The sequence below is a fragment of the Vicia villosa genome, linkage group LG1 (genome assembly GCF_029867415.1).
Source record: "Vicia villosa cultivar HV-30 ecotype Madison, WI linkage group LG1, Vvil1.0, whole genome shotgun sequence".
Classification (NCBI taxonomy): Eukaryota; Viridiplantae; Streptophyta; class Magnoliopsida; order Fabales; family Fabaceae; genus Vicia; species Vicia villosa.
The window spans coordinates 51,727,368-51,748,017 of record NC_081180.1 but is presented as its reverse complement, the minus strand read 5'-3'; the positions used below and the strand labels follow the sequence as shown (position 1 = coordinate 51,748,017).

General features: G+C 32.5%; 1 protein-coding gene across 1 annotated transcript; it reads left to right on the top strand.

The window, feature by feature from the left end:
- The first annotated feature begins 15,107 nt into the window (after positions 1-15,107).
- Positions 15,108-19,675, top strand: LOC131637742 (protein NRT1/ PTR FAMILY 6.3-like). Its single transcript, XM_058908334.1, has 5 exons — positions 15,108-15,299; positions 15,499-15,676; positions 15,789-15,828; positions 15,968-16,539; positions 18,752-19,675. The coding sequence occupies exons 1-5, from the start codon at positions 15,185-15,187 to the stop codon at positions 19,626-19,628; spliced, it is 1,782 nt and encodes a 593-aa protein (XP_058764317.1). The 5' UTR covers positions 15,108-15,184; the 3' UTR covers positions 19,629-19,675.
- Positions 19,676-20,650: the final 975 nt, after the last annotated feature.

Sequence of the window (20,650 nt, the reverse complement as noted above, 5' to 3'; positions counted from 1 at the left end):
ATTATTTTTTTTTACACTTCATTTGTCCAATTTCTCCTTCGTTCTCATAATATCCGTCAAGTTCCGTATGACCACTACTACAAATAATACATTTTATGACGAAGCTTTCACCTCAACCAAAGAAAACCGAGGTATAATGCCAAGGTGCTACATATATTCCCTCGGTTTTTAATATAACCGAAGGGAAAAACAACTCAAGACATGCTTCGAATCCTAGCTATTGCATTTTATGTTTTTTTTGTTTATAAGTGTAAACTAAATGATTTAAACCTTTGGTTTACGATATAATCGAGAGATAAAATAATCAGATTTTATTCTAAAAGCACTTGTTTAACACATTTTACCCTAATCCTTAGTTATATGAAGCCGCCCCAAACTCGCATGCATCATTCTTTGGGATGGATTGTAAGACATATAAAATATTCAATGTTCTTCTATCATGAACAAAACATTTTTTATGCCCTTGGAATCTATCTCACATAATAGTGTTGTTGTTGTTGTATGATCCTCAGTTAAAGAATGGAGCTCAACCTTTGAAAAGTACTCAGTTGATAGATTGCAAGTGCAGAAAAATATTCTTGCTTTAACTTACACAAAAGGGAGCTCGAAATTTTAAAAATTAAACAAAGAATAGAGCTTAACCTTAGAAAAGAAAACTTCTCATTGTTGGAACAAATACCTTATCAGAAGATGGATATCAACGGAGATATTCAGTAATAAGAGCAAAGTTTTGTTGTAAAAAATTTATTTTAATATTCGATGTAAACAATGTAATCACAAAGAAAAAAAAGAATTATTCACATTAATTTTTCTTATAACCGAGGTGGTAGTTAAAAAAAGAAGATAACTTACCTCAGTTTTCTTATAAAACTGAGGGGTATAATATTCAGATATTACTATAAGGGAAACATATTTTACCACATTACTATAAATTAAAAAAACTCTTTTCCTCAAAGAATGCAACTTATATGTAACCTTCCCAAAGAGAGGAAATATTTACCACCGTCCATTTCATGAGTTGCTATACAAAAAAAAAAAATATTTTTTGGTGGATTTTCCATGAATTTTTTTTATCAAGAAACGCTCAAGAATTTTGGAAACAGATCTCTGGAATAGATTGCAAGTGCATAAAATAAAAATTCTCATTGTGGGAAAAGATAACTTATTAGAAGTTGGATAAGTTATAGAGTTTTTTTTTGGAAGAAAGGGTATGCAACAAAATTTAGATATCGCCGAAGATTTATTATAAACAATGTATTTTAATATTTTGCGTAAACAATGTAATACAAAAAAAAGCTTATTCACCTCGATTTTTGATTTGAATCGAGGGATATGTTAAGTGTTTTTTGAGGATTTTCAGTGGCCTTAAACAAATCTCTGTCATCCATTTAATGATTATCAATGCTCAAGACTCTGTCATTAGTGATCCGCGTGAAACCTAAGAGACGTTCATTATAAAATTCATTATAAAAGCATGCTGAATATTAACATTTCTTGTTAGATTAGTTATTTAATTAATTAAATATGGATTGAAATAATTAATTATTAATTAATTATGTTATGGTCAATATTATTAAACACTAATTATTGATGAATGATTTGATTGGGTTTTGTGCCTGAATGGACCGTGATGGGTTGGACCATTTAGTTAAGCCCAGTGAGAGGTTCATGCCATCAGCCATTTAGTTATTTAAGCGTTGCCCCATTAATCGATTAACATACCATGAAAATCCTGAACGACAATAAGGGTAGTAATCCTCTCATACTTTCTCCTTGAACTAACAATTTCTCCAATCTGATAAGGTACACCATTTCTATAATATTTGATTATTCTTTGATATAATAATATGCTATAATTTGTATATATCCAATTCAGTTAAATTCATCATTTCTAACCTAAATCAAACATGAAGCGCTTGAAACCTAAAGACGCTTGGAAAAGTTCTCTATGATGGATTGCAAGAGCATAAAATAATCCGGGTTCAAGGTTTGTTTTCTTAAATATTTATTTGAGCAAAAAATCATATAATTGAATATTGATTTTAATTATCTTACCCTTGTTTTTCATCAGAAACAAATGCATGCAAGATCCGTAGAGAATTATCTTGCACCCAACATTTGATCTTCCCTAAGATTCAATAATTTGAATATCTAAAATCTAGATTTTAAGGAAATTTAATTTTTATTTTAATATTTTGTGCAAACAGTGCAATATTCTGGGTAAACAATGTAACAATTTAAAAAAAACCTACCCTTCGGTTTTCTAGATAAAGCGAGAGATAAGATACGCTAGTTTTGAAAATAATAAAAGTACTATTTTTAGGGTTCGAACCCATGTGCATATAACTTTACCCCTCATTTTTTTAAATCACTGAGGTGTTAAGTGGAAACTTTTCATGACGCCTTTCGTTACCTTGCTTCTTTAACTGATGTTAAATGCATTTCGCGTCCAAGGTGTTATGTATTTTCTGTAGTAGTGGACATGCTTGAAGATACGAAAGTCTTGGATTCCTTTGTTGTGAAACTAATAAGGTACTTCAAAGACAATGAAGCCTGGTTTTATTTGCATGTCCACAGTAAAGTGTATGATGACAAGTTCTTGGCTAATGAAGATGCTCCAAAAGGTTATGTTTTTGGAAGGGCCTTTTCTCCTTTTACTTCATCTACTTGAGCGCCTACTCCAGATGCTTTGCCTCCCACAGTGAAGGCTTACCTAGATGTCTATGTGGAAAGGATCCAAACTTCAGCTTAAATTAGAGAGGAATGTCTGATTATCTTTATTAATGTTGAATTTGTTAAAGCTAGAGCAGAGAAGACCGGATGGTTGCTCGAAAAGTAGACGATTACCTTGGTTGGAAGCATAAAGGAAGCTATTGAGTCTCTTAAGGGTTCAATATTTGGCCTTGATCTTTATTTTGAGCCTGTCGCTGACCCATTTCCATCTAACCTTCCATAGCCTAGCATATCATATCATTTATTTTTAGTGTTCTGTTTATCTATGTTGTTCCTAGACATTTTCCCTAAATACTTTAGACATGATTACTATTTTGGTAGTATGGATGATTTGTTTTATGACGTTGTTTTGCCACCATTTTGATATTATTGACGTTTATTTATGATGTTTTCTGCTAGTTAATCTCTTATTTAATTCATTGTCTAAAATTGTGTTGATTGTACGTTTATATGTTCGAATGAGTTATTTCTAGTTTAAAATTGGTCTGTTAATTGTATGACATTTCGTATAGGATTATATGTCATTTTGGATTTATATTTGTGTGACATATATGTTTTTGCCTTTATCTCTTTTTGATATTTGTCAAAGGGGGAGGGTTGCATATTAGTGTGATATTTACACGCATTAAGATTTTAGCGCAAGGAGAGATTAAGAGCTCAAGATTCCACGTGTATATCATCCTTTGTTGTGTTTTTTCAATAAGTCCATAATCAATTTCATCCTAAATCACAAATTAAAAATTTCAACATTCGCCAAATCAAATAATAATAATATCTTAAATTTGTCAAACATAAAAAAGGGGGAGACTGAAATTGCATGGCTGTCGTTATCCTTATTTTGATCCTATGTCAATAATTTGATCTCTATCGGTAGATAATTTTATTTATCTCGTTTGTATTATTTGTTTATAATTTGTGTGTAACTTTATGTTTCATTTGTTAGATATGTACCATAAGATACCTCTCCATTCATTCCATTAGTTTTGGATCCATATAAATATATTCTACCCTTTTTTTTACCTTTTCACGCAAGTCAAAATATTAAGGGTCACTTGAATCTCAAGTTAGAAACCTTAAATCAAGGTTTTTAAAAGTATTGTTTTGAATCAAACATGTTGTGATTTGAAGTGAAAATTTTTCCTCTTCCAGTCTGATTCGAATCAGAGTAGTTTGTGATACAGATCACAGTGTTTCTTGACTCAAATCACAGGATTGGTGACTCGAATCATAGTCATCCAAATTTCTTTAAAACAAAGTGTGATTCGAATCACACATTTCTTGACTTGAATCACTCATCCAAGCTTGATTCAAATCACCAATAACAAACTTTTTAACTTGACTGCCTTTGATTCACTGCATTCTTTATTTGATTCAAATCACAATAACTCATGGTTTGACTCAAGTCACATTTCTATTTTCCCATCTATTTGTGCCTTACTTCTAGCACCTATTTAAACCTTTTTGGTTTTATCTCTTAAAAGTGATGTCACTAAAATTTTGATAATAAGAGAGGTTGTTGATAATGTAAGTGAATACCGCTTATTTATCATAAGTGGTGATTACAATTGATAGTGCGAGATATTGGATCGAACTCTAGTATGGTCGAAGGATAGATTTTTGGTTCGACAGGATTAAGCATGAAGTCGAAGGTTGTTCATATGTTGGTGTCGAAGATGCTAGGGTTGTTAGCATGTTAAATTAGGTTTTAGTGTTTAAACCCTAATTTGTTAAGTTAGCTTGTTTATTAAGTTAGCTTATGTAATGGGCCTTGTGGAAAAAGACCATTAGTTAGTATGTTAGGTTTTATTATAAATAGCATACTAGTCTCTCATCATTGCACACTGCAAATCCTAATTTAGGGTGAGAGAGGTCATTTGTTATTCTTGTAAACTTGTAATTTTTTTTTCTAAGAGAAAGTAAAAGAATAGCAGTTATAACCAAGTCTTGTGTTCTTCTTCTTCCTTGTTCTTTATTCTTTCCTTCTTTTATACTTTGTTATTGGCATTGAATTCACAACAAATTGGTGCGGTGAGCATGGAGAAGATGCCTTCAACAAAGTATGAGATTAAAAAGTGCATCGGAGTGAATGGTTTTGGTCTATGGCGCTTGAAGATGAAAGCCCTACTGGTTCAGCAGGGTTGCTTGGAAGCGTTGAAGGGAGAGGCAACCATGAATGCTTTATTAAAGGCAGCAGAGAAGACGACTATGATCGAGAAAGCATATAGCGTAATTTTGTTGAGCCTTGGCGATAAGGTTCTCCGGCAGGTATCAAAGGAGACGACGGCATCAGGGTTATGGGTGAAACTTGAAAGTTTGTACATGACCAAATCGCTGGTAAATCGACTCTACCTAAAGCAAGCTTTGTATTCATTCAAGATGATTGAAGACAAAGTGTTGGCTGAGCAGTTAGATATGTTCAACAAGCTGATTCTTGATCTTGAAAATATTCATGTGAAGATCGATGATGAAGATCAAGCGATGTTACTATTGTGCGCTTTGCCACGATCACATGCTCACTTCAAAGAAACTCTCTTGTATGGAAAGGAGTCCCTGACCTTTGAAGAAGTTCAATCAACCCTGTATTCTAAGGACTTGAACGAACGAAAGGAGCATAAACCTTCGACTGTTGGTGAAAGTTTGGCCGTTAAGGGAAAATTCTTGCGAAAGGATGGTAAGTTCGACAAGAAGAAGGGCAAAAGTCAGCAGAAGTCTTATAGTGGCGAAGCATCTGGTATTCGATTCTATCATTGTAAGAAGGAGGGTTACAGAAGAAAGGTATGCCCTGGACGCCTGGAAGATCATGGAGATAAGGATAATGGCAATGCAGCCATTGTTCATTATGATTTCGAATCATCTGATGTCCTTGTGGTTTCGAGCAGTGACTCTAGGAAGGAATGGATTATGGATTCAGGTTGCACTTGGCACATGACTCCAAACAAACACTTGTTTGAGGAATTATGTGATTAAGATGGTGGATCAGTATTGGTGGGAAACAACAAAGCTTGTAAGATTGCAGGTGTTGGATCTGTGAGATTCAAGCTCCTTGATGAGTCAATAAGGTTGTTGACTGAAGTCAAGTATGTTCCTGATTTGAAGAGAAATCTGCTTTCTCTTGGTGAATTTGATAAGAAAGGACGTGTTCTCCAAGGAGAGAAAAGTATCCTAAGAGTCATAAAGGGGTCGAAAGAAGTCTTGAGAGGCGTGAAGAAACAAGGCTTGTATACCCTTGAGGCTGAAGTTGTAAGTGGTTCGACAAATGTTGCATCCACAAAACCATTTTCGAAGACATAAATCTAGCACATGAGATTGGGCCATGTCAGTGAAAAGGCTTGCATAGACACACCGACTCGAGCTAATAGGTAAACGGCTACTCCACGTCGTTACCTACACGTTACCAACAAAGGGTAACATTCAAACAAAAGGGGTGAGATATCATTCATTATAAAGAAACGTATGATAATATTCAAAGCAAGATAAAAGATCATACATTGGTCATCACTTCTCAATATATATCATATACCACAATTCACATCACTTAAACAACTTGCAACGGTAAATAATGTCAATAATTCATTTATGAAAAATATAATCAATTACCACACATATCCAATAACACAACTATCTCATCAACACATCTTATCATCCACGTCATAATCACAATCATTCAAATACAACTCATCATGCGGCTTTACTTTATGCAACTCAAACTATGCAAATGTATGTGGTACCATTGGAGTAAACTCCCGTCTCAAACAATTTTCCATTGGGCCGTCTCAAACATTTGCCACAAGGGCTGTCTCAAACAATTGCCACAAGGGCCGTCTCAAACAATGCAATAGATGCGACTCATTGATGCACACCCACATTCACACTTAAACAACTTAATCAACTTAAACGGCATAATCAACTTGAACGACTTAATCAACTTCAACGACATCATAAATATTGAAATCCAACAACAACATCAACGTTATCATTCACGGTACTTCAATACATTCCCAACATATATTCACGGTATTCCACACATTAATTGCTCAACTTCTCAAAACATCATCAAAATAGCAACATACAAGTTAAGGAAGACTTAATAAAAGATTATCAAAGCTTTACAAATCATATACAGTAGAAAAACATTGATTAAAGCTTCACGGAGGTCCAAACGGTACTTAAAAAGGAATTACGGATCAAAAGATACATCATGTTAAAGTTTGAACAAGTTCTGCACAACAGGGTCCGCTTAGCGAACCTCAAGCGCGCTTATGGAATTACAATTTCAATAACCTCGCTTCAAGCGGCCAAAAACAGTAACGAACCTGTCATACCCCAAAATTTGCCCATCTCATTTCACTTTTCAAGCTCATACCAAAGTTCAAGACTCAAAGACACACTCTCCTAAACAATGGTTCAATGAACCAGGGTTTTGAAATCTCTAAAGAAAATCAATGAATCAAGGTCCCCAATGGATTTCATTTGACTTATGATGTTTTAAACTATCTCTATGGCAAAGTACAAGCTTCAATTCCAAGGATTGCCTAGTCAATTGCTCAGAAAGTCAATAGTCGACTAGTTTGACCTAAAAGCCAACTGTGGTCAAAGTACAGTTAAAATTCCTGATTTTTTTTGTCAACATCCTTATTTTGAAGTATTATTCATCATTTGATCAAGTATTGATCATGATTCATCAAGGAAATTTCAGATATCAACAAAACCTAAAGTTTCTAAATTAGGGTTTCATAGGAGAAAGTCAATTGAACTTTGACCAGCCATAACTTTCACATGGAACATCAGAAATTTCCCATCCAAAGCTCATTTTGAAAGAAATTGAATTCTCTACAAGTTTGTATCTCACAAGCCAAGTCTAAATGCTTCATTTGAGAGATATGGATCAAAAGATTATAGGTCCTTTCTAAAAAGTCCTAGAACTCCTCCATACCTTAAAAATTGAAGGAGATATGCCTTGTCAAAGTTGGCTAATTTTAAAGGAAAAAATGTGAAATAAAAGGCCTCAAAATGGATTTTTTTGCAAAGGTACCCAATCTTTCTTGGCCCAATCTTCACTCTCAAGTTATCCAAGGCCTCAAAATTCAATTGCCACGAAATTGTTTGATTTATTATGAATTTTTTATTCATTTAAAAATGATTAAAATTAAATAAATCAATAGAAAATCAAAGATATGGTTTAAGGGATCAATTTGAATCAAATCCAATCATCATTTACTCCCATATTCCATATAATTTTGTGCTCCCCAAGATTGATTGAAATTTTTTGGAATTTGGAAAATTTAGAAAGATTGAAAATCATATTTTCAATTAATTTCTTCAAATTGGCAATCAAGGATTCAAGGAGATTTTATCAAATTTTGTTAACCTAATTCATTCCATGATAAATTGGGAGCAATTGCAGACCCCTAGGAGAAGTTTTTTGGCAGCCTTGAAGACCTAACCCGAGCTCACAAGATTCAAGAAAAATTGAAATTGTTCTTAGAGAGTGGGGTTAGTTCAAGGAGATATAAAGGTTCCAATACATTCTCAAAAGATCACTGATCGATTCCCAGTCATTGGAAGGCCTTGAAACGTCCAGGATCACCATCAGTTTCCCCACAGTTTGATCGATTTTTCCTTACTCTGATTATGACATTCCATGCATTTTAAATAAATTTTGGTTGCATATTTGTGTATTGCGTGGTGTTCTGAATAATCCTGGATGTTTAATTGTATTTATGTGCTCGTATGATGAATCCGCCATGGTTAGGGTTTTTGAGTTTGAATTTAGGATTTCCAGGTATAGGCAAAACTGGCCAACAAAAGGACCATCATTAAACTCATAATGATGAAGGGAGTTCATCCATGGCTTTAGACTTGACTTTCGTTGCGCGCGTGAGATTTTGTGTTTGGCAGGTTGTGTAGCGACGGATTTTTGTCCGTAGGTATATGTTGTGCAGGCTAAGACGACAGATGATGGAGAAGACGATGACGCGTCCTTCTCCCACTGGCCCAGTTCGCGCGCGCAGGAAAGTTTGAAAGATGGGAGATCCAGTGCGTTTCGTCCACAGGCATACGATGCACCTCTGTCCTTCCAGCCGTTAGATCGTGCCAGTCCCGGATCAAACGCTCAGGAGCTAGCATCCATACAATGCGCCTTCAGCCTCACCACACTGAATCGAAGCTAAGAATTTCTTAAATTTTTTTTGTTTTTTTTAATTATGTAAATGCTTTTTTTTATTCCCTTTTCTTCTTTCTTTTTTATTATTATAATTTTATTTTGTATTTTGATTTATACTAATAACTTTTGTTTTATAGCAAAATCATAATATTTTTTATCAAAAACTCGACTTTTTACGATTTTACTAATAATGTTTTTTTTAATTCAATTCTTTTTTTTCTTACAAATGCTTTTAATCAATTAAAAATTGGGATTTAATCCAACAATTTTTTTTTATGGTTATACTTGACCGAACTTTCGGTTTTCTTAGCCTTTAATGTTTATTCAAATTATTTTTGTTTAATTTGTCTTAACCCTAATTTATCCCTATAAATTAGGGTTGTAGACCTTTAATGCACTCATATTTCTCCTCTTCGTGTCTAATTTTTAGGGATAACCAAGATCCTTCAGCCACGCGTCACACCAGATCAAAAAGCTAAGTTTCTAATTTTTGTTCGTACGTTTAATTAATTAAAATACTAGGTTTAACCCTATAATTATTAGATTTTGTTTGGGTTTATTTATTTAATCGAACCTTCTATTTCATTAACCTTTTAGGGTTTGTTTAACATCATTTTATTTTTTATTTTGCCTTTTGGGTTAAAATAGGGTTTATACCAATAGTCAATGAATCTGTAATGCACTAACATTTCTCTTCTTCGTGCCTTATTTTCAGGGTTAACCAGATTGATTAAAGCTCAAACCTTGTGGTAACCCTAAACTTATCATCTATTTAATTATTTCTTTTCTTGTGGTTTGCCCACAACTGTTTTTTGCCTTATTATGTAACTGCTCCGAGGTTGTAATAGTAATTAGGGTTTAATTTTGCTGCTTTATTTTCTGTATTATTACTGCGTGCTTAGTAATTTTAAGGAGTGCAACCCTGAACCGAATTAGAATAACTAATTTATAAGATTTTGTTTGGGTTTATTTATTTAATCGAACCTTCTATTTCATTAACCTTTTAGGGTTTGTTTAACATCATTTTATTTTTTATTTTGCCTTTTGGGTTAAAATAGGGTTTATACCAATAGTCAATGAATCTGTAATACACTAACATTTCTCTTCTTCGTGCCTTATTTTCAGGGTTAACCAGATTGATTAAAGCTCAAACCTTGTGGTAACCCTAAACTTATCATCTATTTAATTATTTCTTTTCTTGTGGTTTGCCCACAAACTGTTTTTTGCCTTATTATGTAACTGCTCTGAGGTTGTAATAATAATTAGGGTTTAATTTTGCTGCTTTATTTTCTGTACTATTATTGCGTGCTTAGTAATTCTAGGGAGTGCAACTCTGAACCAAATTAGAATAACTAATTTATAAGATAAATACCACTGAATTGAACCACGTGATTGTGCACCCACACACCTTTAATGGTAACCTCTCTTGTTGCCTGTTGCCTTGTTATTTGCTGCCTTGTTACCTTATTTATTACAGAATAGTCAAGTCCCTCGGATACGAGGATGCCTCAGCAAATGTTGCCCTCAGTTCATTCTCATCACTAAAGATCATAAGTCCCTTCGATGTTGCCTTCAGTTATATGATCTCGTCCCTCGGGGTTAATTGCCTACGATATGATGATGATAGTCTCTTTCGATTGCTGAGGTGTCCTCATTGGTTGCCTAAAAATGACTATTTTATCCTTCCCTTAGACTACCTGCCCACTTTATGGCAGGGACAGTCTTATGGCGAACGATAACTTTGACGACCCTTCAACCTCCAATAAAAGGACTTCCTACCCTCTTATGGTATGGACAACCCTGAAAGGCTAAAAGAACCTTTTTATATTTTAAGGGTAATTACCTCCTAATTACTTGCTCTGGTTTAAATCTGTTTTACCCTTTTATCAAAAACCTTTAAAAAGGCTACGCTTATTTACAAGCTAAAGTCCTTATTCAAATACTTTTTCTATACATTTCTAAACTTTTGAAAACAAATGAGCTAAGCAATTAAGAACCCATGGAAAACCATGGATACAAAGGGTGCCTTAAACCTTCCCTTTCTATAAATTACCCCCCGAACTCAAAATCTTTTTAAAAGGTCTTTTTATGTTCTTTTAGCCTTTCTATTAAATTGGATAAAATAAAAGTCGGTGGCGACTCTTGTTTACCGCGACATTTCTTTAAAGTCAGTTCACCGTATTATAGAACCAGTTCTGAGCTCCGCTTAGCGGACCAACTCCGCTTAGGAAACTCTTTTAATTTTTCAAAAACATACAGTGTCCGCTTAGCGGCCTCGCGTCCTCTTAGCGGACGTGCGATTATGCAGAAAAATTACAGCAATGACAGACCTGCGTAATCACTCATCCATCACCCAAAACTCATTCTAAGCAGCAATTAAACACATATAATCACGAAATCTATCATCATCTATCATCAAACATCAATTAAAACACATTTTCAATCAAAGATTCATGCATTTTCATCAAAAACCCTAAAATTCTACACACAATTTAATGGATACAACACATAATCGAAACCTCACCCTAAACATCATCATACATCCCTTTAGCATGAAAGAACCCCACCCTTACCTTGGGATTTGGATTGAAGCCAACTTTAATCTTCAATCTCTCTTTCTCTTCTTCTCTTTTCTTCTTTCACAAAATTCCCAAATGAGCTTCTAATTTTATTTTCCTCTAAAACCCTTGTTTTGTTAAACCATTACTATCGTCTAATTGCTAATGGGCCTTAATTAACACCTCTCTAATGCTAATCCTATCATAGGCCCAATAACTAGTCTAATTACCAATTTATGTCATTTACTAGTAAAACTCAATAAATAACATAAAGCCACATAAGCACATATAAACACACTTAATCTACATAATTCACAAATAATAAAATAAAATACAAAATAATAAATACGGGTGTTACAGTATGGATTCCAGAAAATCTATTTCTGGATATGTTTTCACTATGTTTGGCACAACAATTAGTTGGAAAGCAACACTTCATAAGGTCATTGCTCTATCAACCACTAAAGCAGGGTATATTGCTCTAACTGAAGCTGTGAAAGAAGCATTGTGGCTTGAAGGTTTTGTGAAGGAGCTGAAACTTCAAGGTCGAGGTATCACTGTTAAATGTGATAGTCAAAGTGCAATACACCTGTCGAAGAACTCAGCATATCATGAGCGAACTAAGCACATTGATGTGAGGCTGCATTTCGTCAGAGAAGTAACCGAGCATGGAGAAGTCCAAGTGCTGAAGGTTTCGACTGAGGACAATGCTGCTGATATGATCACCAAGTCATTGTCGAGTTGCAAGTTTTTCCAATGTATGCAGTTGATAAAGCTGCATGAAGAAAGCTAGTTTGTTCCCTTGACGTTGTAGAGTTAGGTCCAAGGTTGAGATTTGTGAGATATTGGATCAAACTCTAGTATGGTCGAAGGATAGCTTCTTGGTTCGACAGGATTAAGCATGATTTTGAAGGTTGTTCACATGCTGGTGTCGAAGATGCTAAGGTTGTTAGCATGTTAAATTAGGTTTTAGTGTTTAAACCCTAATTTGTTAAGTTAGCTTGTTTATTAAGTTAGCTTGTGTAATGGGCCTTGTGGGAAAAGTCCATTAGTTAGTATGTTAGGTTTTATTATAAATAGCATACTAGTCTCTCATCATTGCACGCTGCAAATCCTAATTTAGGGTGAGAGAGGTTATTTGTTCTTCTTGGAAACTTGTAATCTTGTTTTCTAAGAGAAAGTAAAAGAATAGCAGTTATAACCAAGTCTTGTATTCTTCTTCTTCCTTGTTCTTTATTCTTTCCTTGTTTTATACTCCGTTATTGGCATTGAATTCACAACAGATAGAAACTCTTTGACAATCCATTAAATATTTCTACTTTATGTACCTAGAAAGTTCATCAAAACTCAATCTTTTTTTGTCAAGAATCTTGAGAGAAACCATGAAAAGATCTCTTCATTCATCAACAAGCTATCTCCGAAATTCAACCTTGTGAAAAACCTCCTAGAATTTCGAGAGGTGATAATTATAAAATTGTGTTACGGGAGATCCTTTAGAAATTGTTCATCATCTTTAACCTTGTATGAAGAAAGCATTGTTATGGGTCTCAAGTCTAAATATTGATTGTGAGAGGTACATTGAGGTATATTAGGGAATCTAATGTTTTTTTTGTATTCGAAGTTTTGTTGTTTGTATCATGATAAAGAATCGTTTCTTGTTTACGTTGTTGATTGGTTCTTGTTAAGCAAGATAAGAGTTTTCTTCATATTTCAAGGAAGACTTTGGTGGATTCAGGTAAAGGTTGCCATAACAAAATTGGGAGTTGTCCTCATTCGGTGATAGAACAATCGCTATGTCAGGTCTTCGCAAGATCCAAGTAAAAGAGGTTGCATAATTAAAGGTTGGAGCAGGTCATTGGGTTTATCAGATTTGCTAGATCAAGATTATTAAAGATGTTGAACGTTAGCAGTTGAGTAATCTGCATCAACATGAAGAATTATTATTTTAGATCCATGTTGGCTAAAGCATTCGGTTGTTATTGTTCAGTTTGATAATAATTTGTTGTACCAAAATTCTAGTATATTTAACTTTAATCATAGTGGAAGACATTACTATTTTTGACGATGAAAATCATTGAAGAACGGAGTAGGCATAGCGAGGACGAATTGTTGAACCACTATATATCTGTTGTACATTTTTTTCTCCGTATCTCTTTAATTTTCTATATTATGTCTTGTATGTTAGGCATAATTCATCATGAAAATGCGATCTAGAATTAGATCTTGCGTATAGAATTTTATCATATAAGTGTAGGTTTATGATACTTTATAGTGTTTTTAAAAAGTAATTATTTTTGAATTCAAGTGTTTTTAAGGGGGACAATCTATTCTATCTCTTCTAGACCTTCTTATATCTACATTCTCACCCAATACCTTCCCTAACTTTGCTTCCACTAATTATAATTGTTTTTAAAGTTCTTTCAGGCTCACCGCTCTATTCATCGGACCTGCTAGATCCTCTACTAATATTGAAAATAAGAAGGGGCATAATGGAATATCCCTCTGCCACAATCATCATCCTACTTAGAAATATTGTGTAGATTAGGCCGTATACCCTATTAGTTAGCCTGATTTATTCTCACCCTAACTGAGGTAACAACGGGAGATAAAAAATAAGAGAAAATCTATATTCTAAATATGGTATACTTCAAATAGTAATAAAAAATAACTATTTTAAAATAATAATAGATTTTGAATAGTATTTTAATTTTTTCGATTGATTAAAATAATATTGAAATCAATTAATTAGATAGAAATATCACCTTAAGTAGAACATTATATTGGAATATGATCATGTAACGACTTGAATTAGTGATAAGGCTTAATTATCTTTGATGATTAACTTTTTTTTTACCTGGATAAAGTTGGATATGAAACTCTAGGGTGTGTTTGTTTCGGTGTTAGAAAAAAGATTCCTGGAAACTTGAGGCTGAAAATAGTTATTCCTTTATTTGGTAGATGGGAAAGAAAAAAAATGCTTAGGAATAAATAATTTTCAGGAATATAAGTCATTCACAAAATTTTAACTATTTATTCCTATGTCAAAGGGTGGGAATTATATATTCCCATGTGAATAAAATATAACCAACTCAAACTACCCACTTTCATATCATTTAAACACATTATTTTATATTTTTAAAATTTTAAAATTATAAATAAAATAAAATTCAAAATTATTCTTTGAAAACTTAATTATTTACCAAACAAATTGATGAGAATAAAACATGAGATTATCATTCCTAATAACATTTCTGAAATTGTAATTTAAATCCGTCAAATAAACGCACCCCTGTAATGAAATTATGAAACCCTACTACATTATACTCTTGATGATTGAAATATACTAGGTATAGATAAGGTTGAGTTTAATATGAATATTTAGCAGATTCCTAATGAGAATGAACACAATTTTGCTGATTCCAAGAGTAGACAACAATAGTTTAGCCAAGACTAGATAACAATTCGAACTGAAATTATTGTCATATTTAATTATTTCTATTATTCTACCTCAAATAATTGTCACGTGGTTCCAAATTTTCATACAATTTTTTTAAGTGATTGATTGGTTCGGCATAGGCTGTATAGTAACATTTTAAAAATCCTAGTCATCCATTTTCTCTTTCCTATGTTGTATATAAAAAGCCACAACACCTTTAGCTCCCTTGTGCCATACATAGTACTCCTTACTTCCTCCTATTGGTACCATTTTCACTTCATCACTCTTACCCAAATGAGTACTCTTCCTCAAACTCAAGGGCAAACCATTCAAGATGCCTGGGATTCCAAGGGTCATCCCGCAGATAGGTCCAAAACTGGTGGTTGGACATCATCTGCAATGATCTTAGGTATTTTTCTTTTCCTCAACAAGTATTAACAAAGACACATGTATCACACAACACCGATACTAACACGTTTACATAAATAATAATTTTAATTAAATAAATTAAATGTAATCACGTGTGTATTAGTTTTATTTTGAATATCAGATACACGGTACACCTTTGTGTTTACTAGTTTTGTTCTGTGTGATACATAAAATTTCAGGTTCAGAAGCATGTGAGAGGTTAACAACAATGGGTATAGCTGTAAACTTGGTGACATATTTGACTGGTACCATGCATTTAGGAAACGCTTCCTCTGCCAATACAGTCACCAATTTCATGGGAACATGTTTTATGCTCTGTTTGCTAGGTGGTTTTCTAGCAGACACTTTTATTGGAAGGTTTGTGTTCCCCCAATAATATTAATCTTTCTTTATTTATTGTATAACCTTAAAGATCAAAGATTATGTGTGTTTTTTATTCACTAATTTTTGTCATCATGTTTTTTGACAGATACCTCACCATAGCCATCTTTGCAACTGTTGAAGCAATTGTAAGACATCATAAAATTATATTATTATTATTATTATTATTATTATTATTATTATTATTTAAAATAATATATGAAAATTATACAATATATTTGGCTTTTTTGATCTTAATAAAAAATTTGTTTAATATACACATACTAGGGTGTTACAATCTTGACAATATCAACAATAGTTCCAAGCTTCCGTCCACCAAAATGCACACAAAACAGTCCCAAATCCTGCGAACCAGCAAACAACCTACAACTAACAGTTCTATACACAGCTCTCTACGTAACAGCACTCGGAATCGGCGGTTTAAAATCGAGTGTCTCCGGCTTCGGTTCAGATCAGTTCGACGATTCAAACGAAGGAGAGAAAAAACAAATGGTGAAATTCTTCAACTGGTTCTTCTTTTTCATAAGCATAGGTTCGTTAACAGCGGTGACAGTTCTGGTTTACATTCAAGATCATGTTGGAAGAGATTGGGGATATGGATTATGTGCGTGTGCTATTGTTGTGGCGCTTTTTGTGTTCTTGTCGGGGACAAAGAGGTATCGGTTTAAGAAACTTGTGGGGAGTCCTTTGACGCAGATTGCGGTGGTTTTTGTGGCGGCGTGGAGGAAGAGGAAGATGGAGTTGCCGTATGATTCGTCGTTGTTGTATAATTTGGATGATTTTGAAGATCATGATTTGAGGAAGAAGAAACAAATGTTGCCACATAGCAAGCAATTTCGGTATGTTTTTTATTTTTTTGTAATAATTTTCTTTGTTATTGTATCTACTTATTTTTATTTATAAATATTATTTTCTGATTTTTATAAAATATTATTTGAATTAAATTTGCATTTTAGAGTAATTATATTGAATTTTTAAGTAGTGGGTCTACCTCTTTTTCTTGTGAGTTGTGAAGGAATTAAATACTTAGAGAATGTTTGTTAACATTAATTAGACACTCTTAGGTAAGCTCTCATACTAATCTTACTAATAAAATATTAGAATCACTTACTCAAGTTATTTAATAATAAACTCAAGTTTATACATTCTTGATATATAGGTTGAATTTTTTATACTTACTTGCGCAAACAGAAGATTTTCTATGAAGTTTCCTTGAGTCAGCATTAGAAAGAAATGACCAAACAAAATGTTCCGTCCAATTAAGTGATTTGAAATCGTGTAAATTTCTAACTTTAAGTGGAAATCTTTGGCTTATATGGGGTCCATGGAGACCAAGTCAAAGAAAAAAAAAAATCTCAATAACACGTTAGAGACTTAATTTTCTCTTTCAAATTATAGACTTAATAAAATGATTGATAACATTTATAAGACTCTGTTTGATAAGTCATATTTTAAATTTATAGTTTGTAGTCTATAGTTTATAACCTCGTAAGATAATAAAATAATTGTTTGATAACAATTTTTTCATCACTAGCTTATCACTTATAACTTATTTTATTAATTTATAATGTATAATCTATGAAGTAGGATTAAAAAAATTTATATGACCATTTATTATGTTGTTCTTTGAATTTTTTATTAACATAACTTTACAATTCATAATTTTTAGTTTTGTTATTTTTTCAATTTTACTAAATTTTAGTTTATAAATTACTATTTTAGCTTTCATTTTACTAATTTTCCCACTAAAATATTAAATGAAATTAGAACATTATTTCGCCAATTATTATTTTTTATACTTTTTGTTATAATTGGAAAGTGGGGGCAAAAACAAAACAAAACACGTGATTTGATTCTGGTTAAGATACCTAAAAATATAACCTTTGAATAAAAAACTTTTAGAACGATCATTTGAATTGATATAGGGACAAAAATAATTGAAGAAAGTGTGACATCTTCCGAAGGGAAAGGAGGCATAAAGTTCAATGGTACCCAAACCAAAAACCTATCTTTGAAAATCAGATCCATGACTCTCATAATTGTTGAATCAAGATCAAACAACTAAATTTAAATATAATTTTCAATTTACATCAAAATAAAAAATATTTCATTTAAAATTTTAATTATTTGATCTTAATAGGGTAAAACGTGGAACATGTATTGGGCACCTAAAATCAGTGACATATCAACCACTATAGAATTATTTATAAGATACAACTCGTTATTATGTTTGCTTTTGTTGGTATATTAGTCATACATACATTAGATATATTAGATATGTGTCAATTTCCCAACATAACAAATATTTCTAACACTTTCTCAAATATTCATATTCTCTACCGTCACGCACCTCATGTTCTTGTGACAGTGCCAAAGATTCAACACATGAAACCGAATCGTCTTATTAACTTTTTGCGACTCTTCAGATTCCCTACCCATCTATTTTTTTTTGTCTATTATTTTCTTTTCAAAATCAATTTTTATACTTTGACCGATGTTATTCCTTATAATATATTATTCTAATAAAAACATTAGATCTCACATTCGATTTTGTGTTGATTAATACTAAAAATAATTTATATAATGTCGGTTGTAAAACATAGGAATCAAAATCACGAGGAAAGGTTATATCCAATGGATGTTCACACTTCACCCTTCACCCTTCACTTTTGTCTTATATCAAACACTTTCTACTACTCCCTCCGTCCCAAAATAAGTGTCACATTTACTTTTTAGGTTCATTGAATATTTAATGTATCTAGTCTGTATAGAGACCAGATACATTAAATATTCAATGAATCTAAAAAGTAAATGTGACACTTATTTTGGGACAGAGGGAGTATTATACATAGATTCCCATGTCACGGACATGGTCTCTGGTTTCTAAAAAGGCACATAGAAAAGTTCCATACTATTACTACAAACAAACAAAATATACTTTTAATTATGTCAGATACAAAACCTTATAGAATTTGTATTGTTCATATTATTCTTTGAATAATTAATTAATTAATTAATTATTTAGATACTGTTTTTGAATGTGTTGCACAGATTCTTGGACAAGGCAGCAATCAAGGAACCAAAAACTGATGGTAATGAAATCAACGTGGTAGGAAAATGGAATCTATCAACGTTAACAGATGTTGAAGAAGTAAAACTAGTATTAAGAATGTTACCAATATGGGCCACAACCATTATGTTTTGGACAGTGTATGCACAAATGACAACATTCTCAGTATCACAAGCAACAACGTTAAACCGTCACATAGGAAAATCGTTTCAAATCCCACCAGCTTCTTTAACTGCTTTCTTCATAGGTAGCATTCTCTTAACAATCCCGATTTATGACCGGATCATCGTTCCCATAACAAGAAAAATCTTCAACAACCCTCATGGACTAACACCTTTACAACGCATTGGTATTGGCTTAGTCTTCTCAATTTGTGCAATGGTTGCAGCAGCACTCACTGAATCGAAACGTATGAGGATGGTACATTTGCATAATTTGACACATGATCCTAATTCGGAGATTCCTATGAGTGTGTTTTGGTTGGTTCCACAATTCTTCTTTGTGGGGTCAGGTGAAGCTTTTACTTACATAGGACAATTGGATTTCTTCTTGAGGGAGTGTCCTAAAGGGATGAAGACTATGAGCACAGGATTGTTCTTGAGTACTTTGTCTTTGGGATTTTTCTTTAGTTCTTTGTTGGTTACTTTGGTGCATAAAGTGACAGGTCAGCATAAGCCGTGGCTAGCAGATAATCTTAATCAGGGGAAGCTTTATGATTTTTACTGGCTTTTGGCTTTGTTGAGTGGTTTAAATTTGGTAATATATTTGCTTTGTGCTAATTGGTATGTTTATAAGGATAAAAGACTTGCTGAAGAAGGCATAGAATTAGAGGAAGCAGATACAGCTTACCATGGATAGGTTTTCCTTTGTAATAATAATATACACCTTTAAGTTTTCATTTAAAATTTAAGTTTTTATTAACTATGTTGTTAATTTGGGAAAAGACTAGACAAAATATTGTTATAAGAGCATTGGTTTTGACCATGAATATATATATATATATATATATATATATATATATATATATATATATATATATATATATATATATATATATATATATATATATATATATATATATATATATATATATATATATATATATATATATATATATATATATATATATATATATATATATATATATATATATATATAAGGAGCATATCAAGTGAGAGCAATTTATAATGAGAGATGAGAGGAATGAATATCAACCATTGGATTCATCAAGAGAGAGAAATTAATAGCCACATTAATGCATTAACATTCTCTCTCTTGATTAATTAATCAAATGGTTGTTATTCGTTCCTCTCATCTCTCATTATAAATTGCTCTCACTTGATATGCTCCGTATATGGGGCATATCAAGTGAGGGCAATTTTTAAATGAGAGATGAGAGGAATAAATATCAATCATTAGATCCATCAAGAGAGAGAAATTAATAGCCACATTAATGTATTAACATTCCCTCTCTTGATGGATCCAATGGTTGATATTTATTACTCTCATCTCTCATTTAAAAATGTTCTCACTTGATATGCTATATATATATATATATATATATATATATATATATATATATATATATATATATATATATATATATATATATATATATATATATATATATATGAGTGAATAGAATGTCTTCTCTCAATCTATGAGGCCTGGGTCTAAGAACCCAACAAAGAAGTACAACATTTTCCACTCTTAAGAGCATAGAAAAATAATAGCTTATTACTCTAGACAACGTGGCTTCCTATTTATACTTCCTCTCCCACATTGCTATGGATAGAGATACGTCACTCCTTACGTTTTCATAAATAGGCCAGTAATACAGGCAACAAACAATATAACTAACTAGAAAATGGATGCACGTT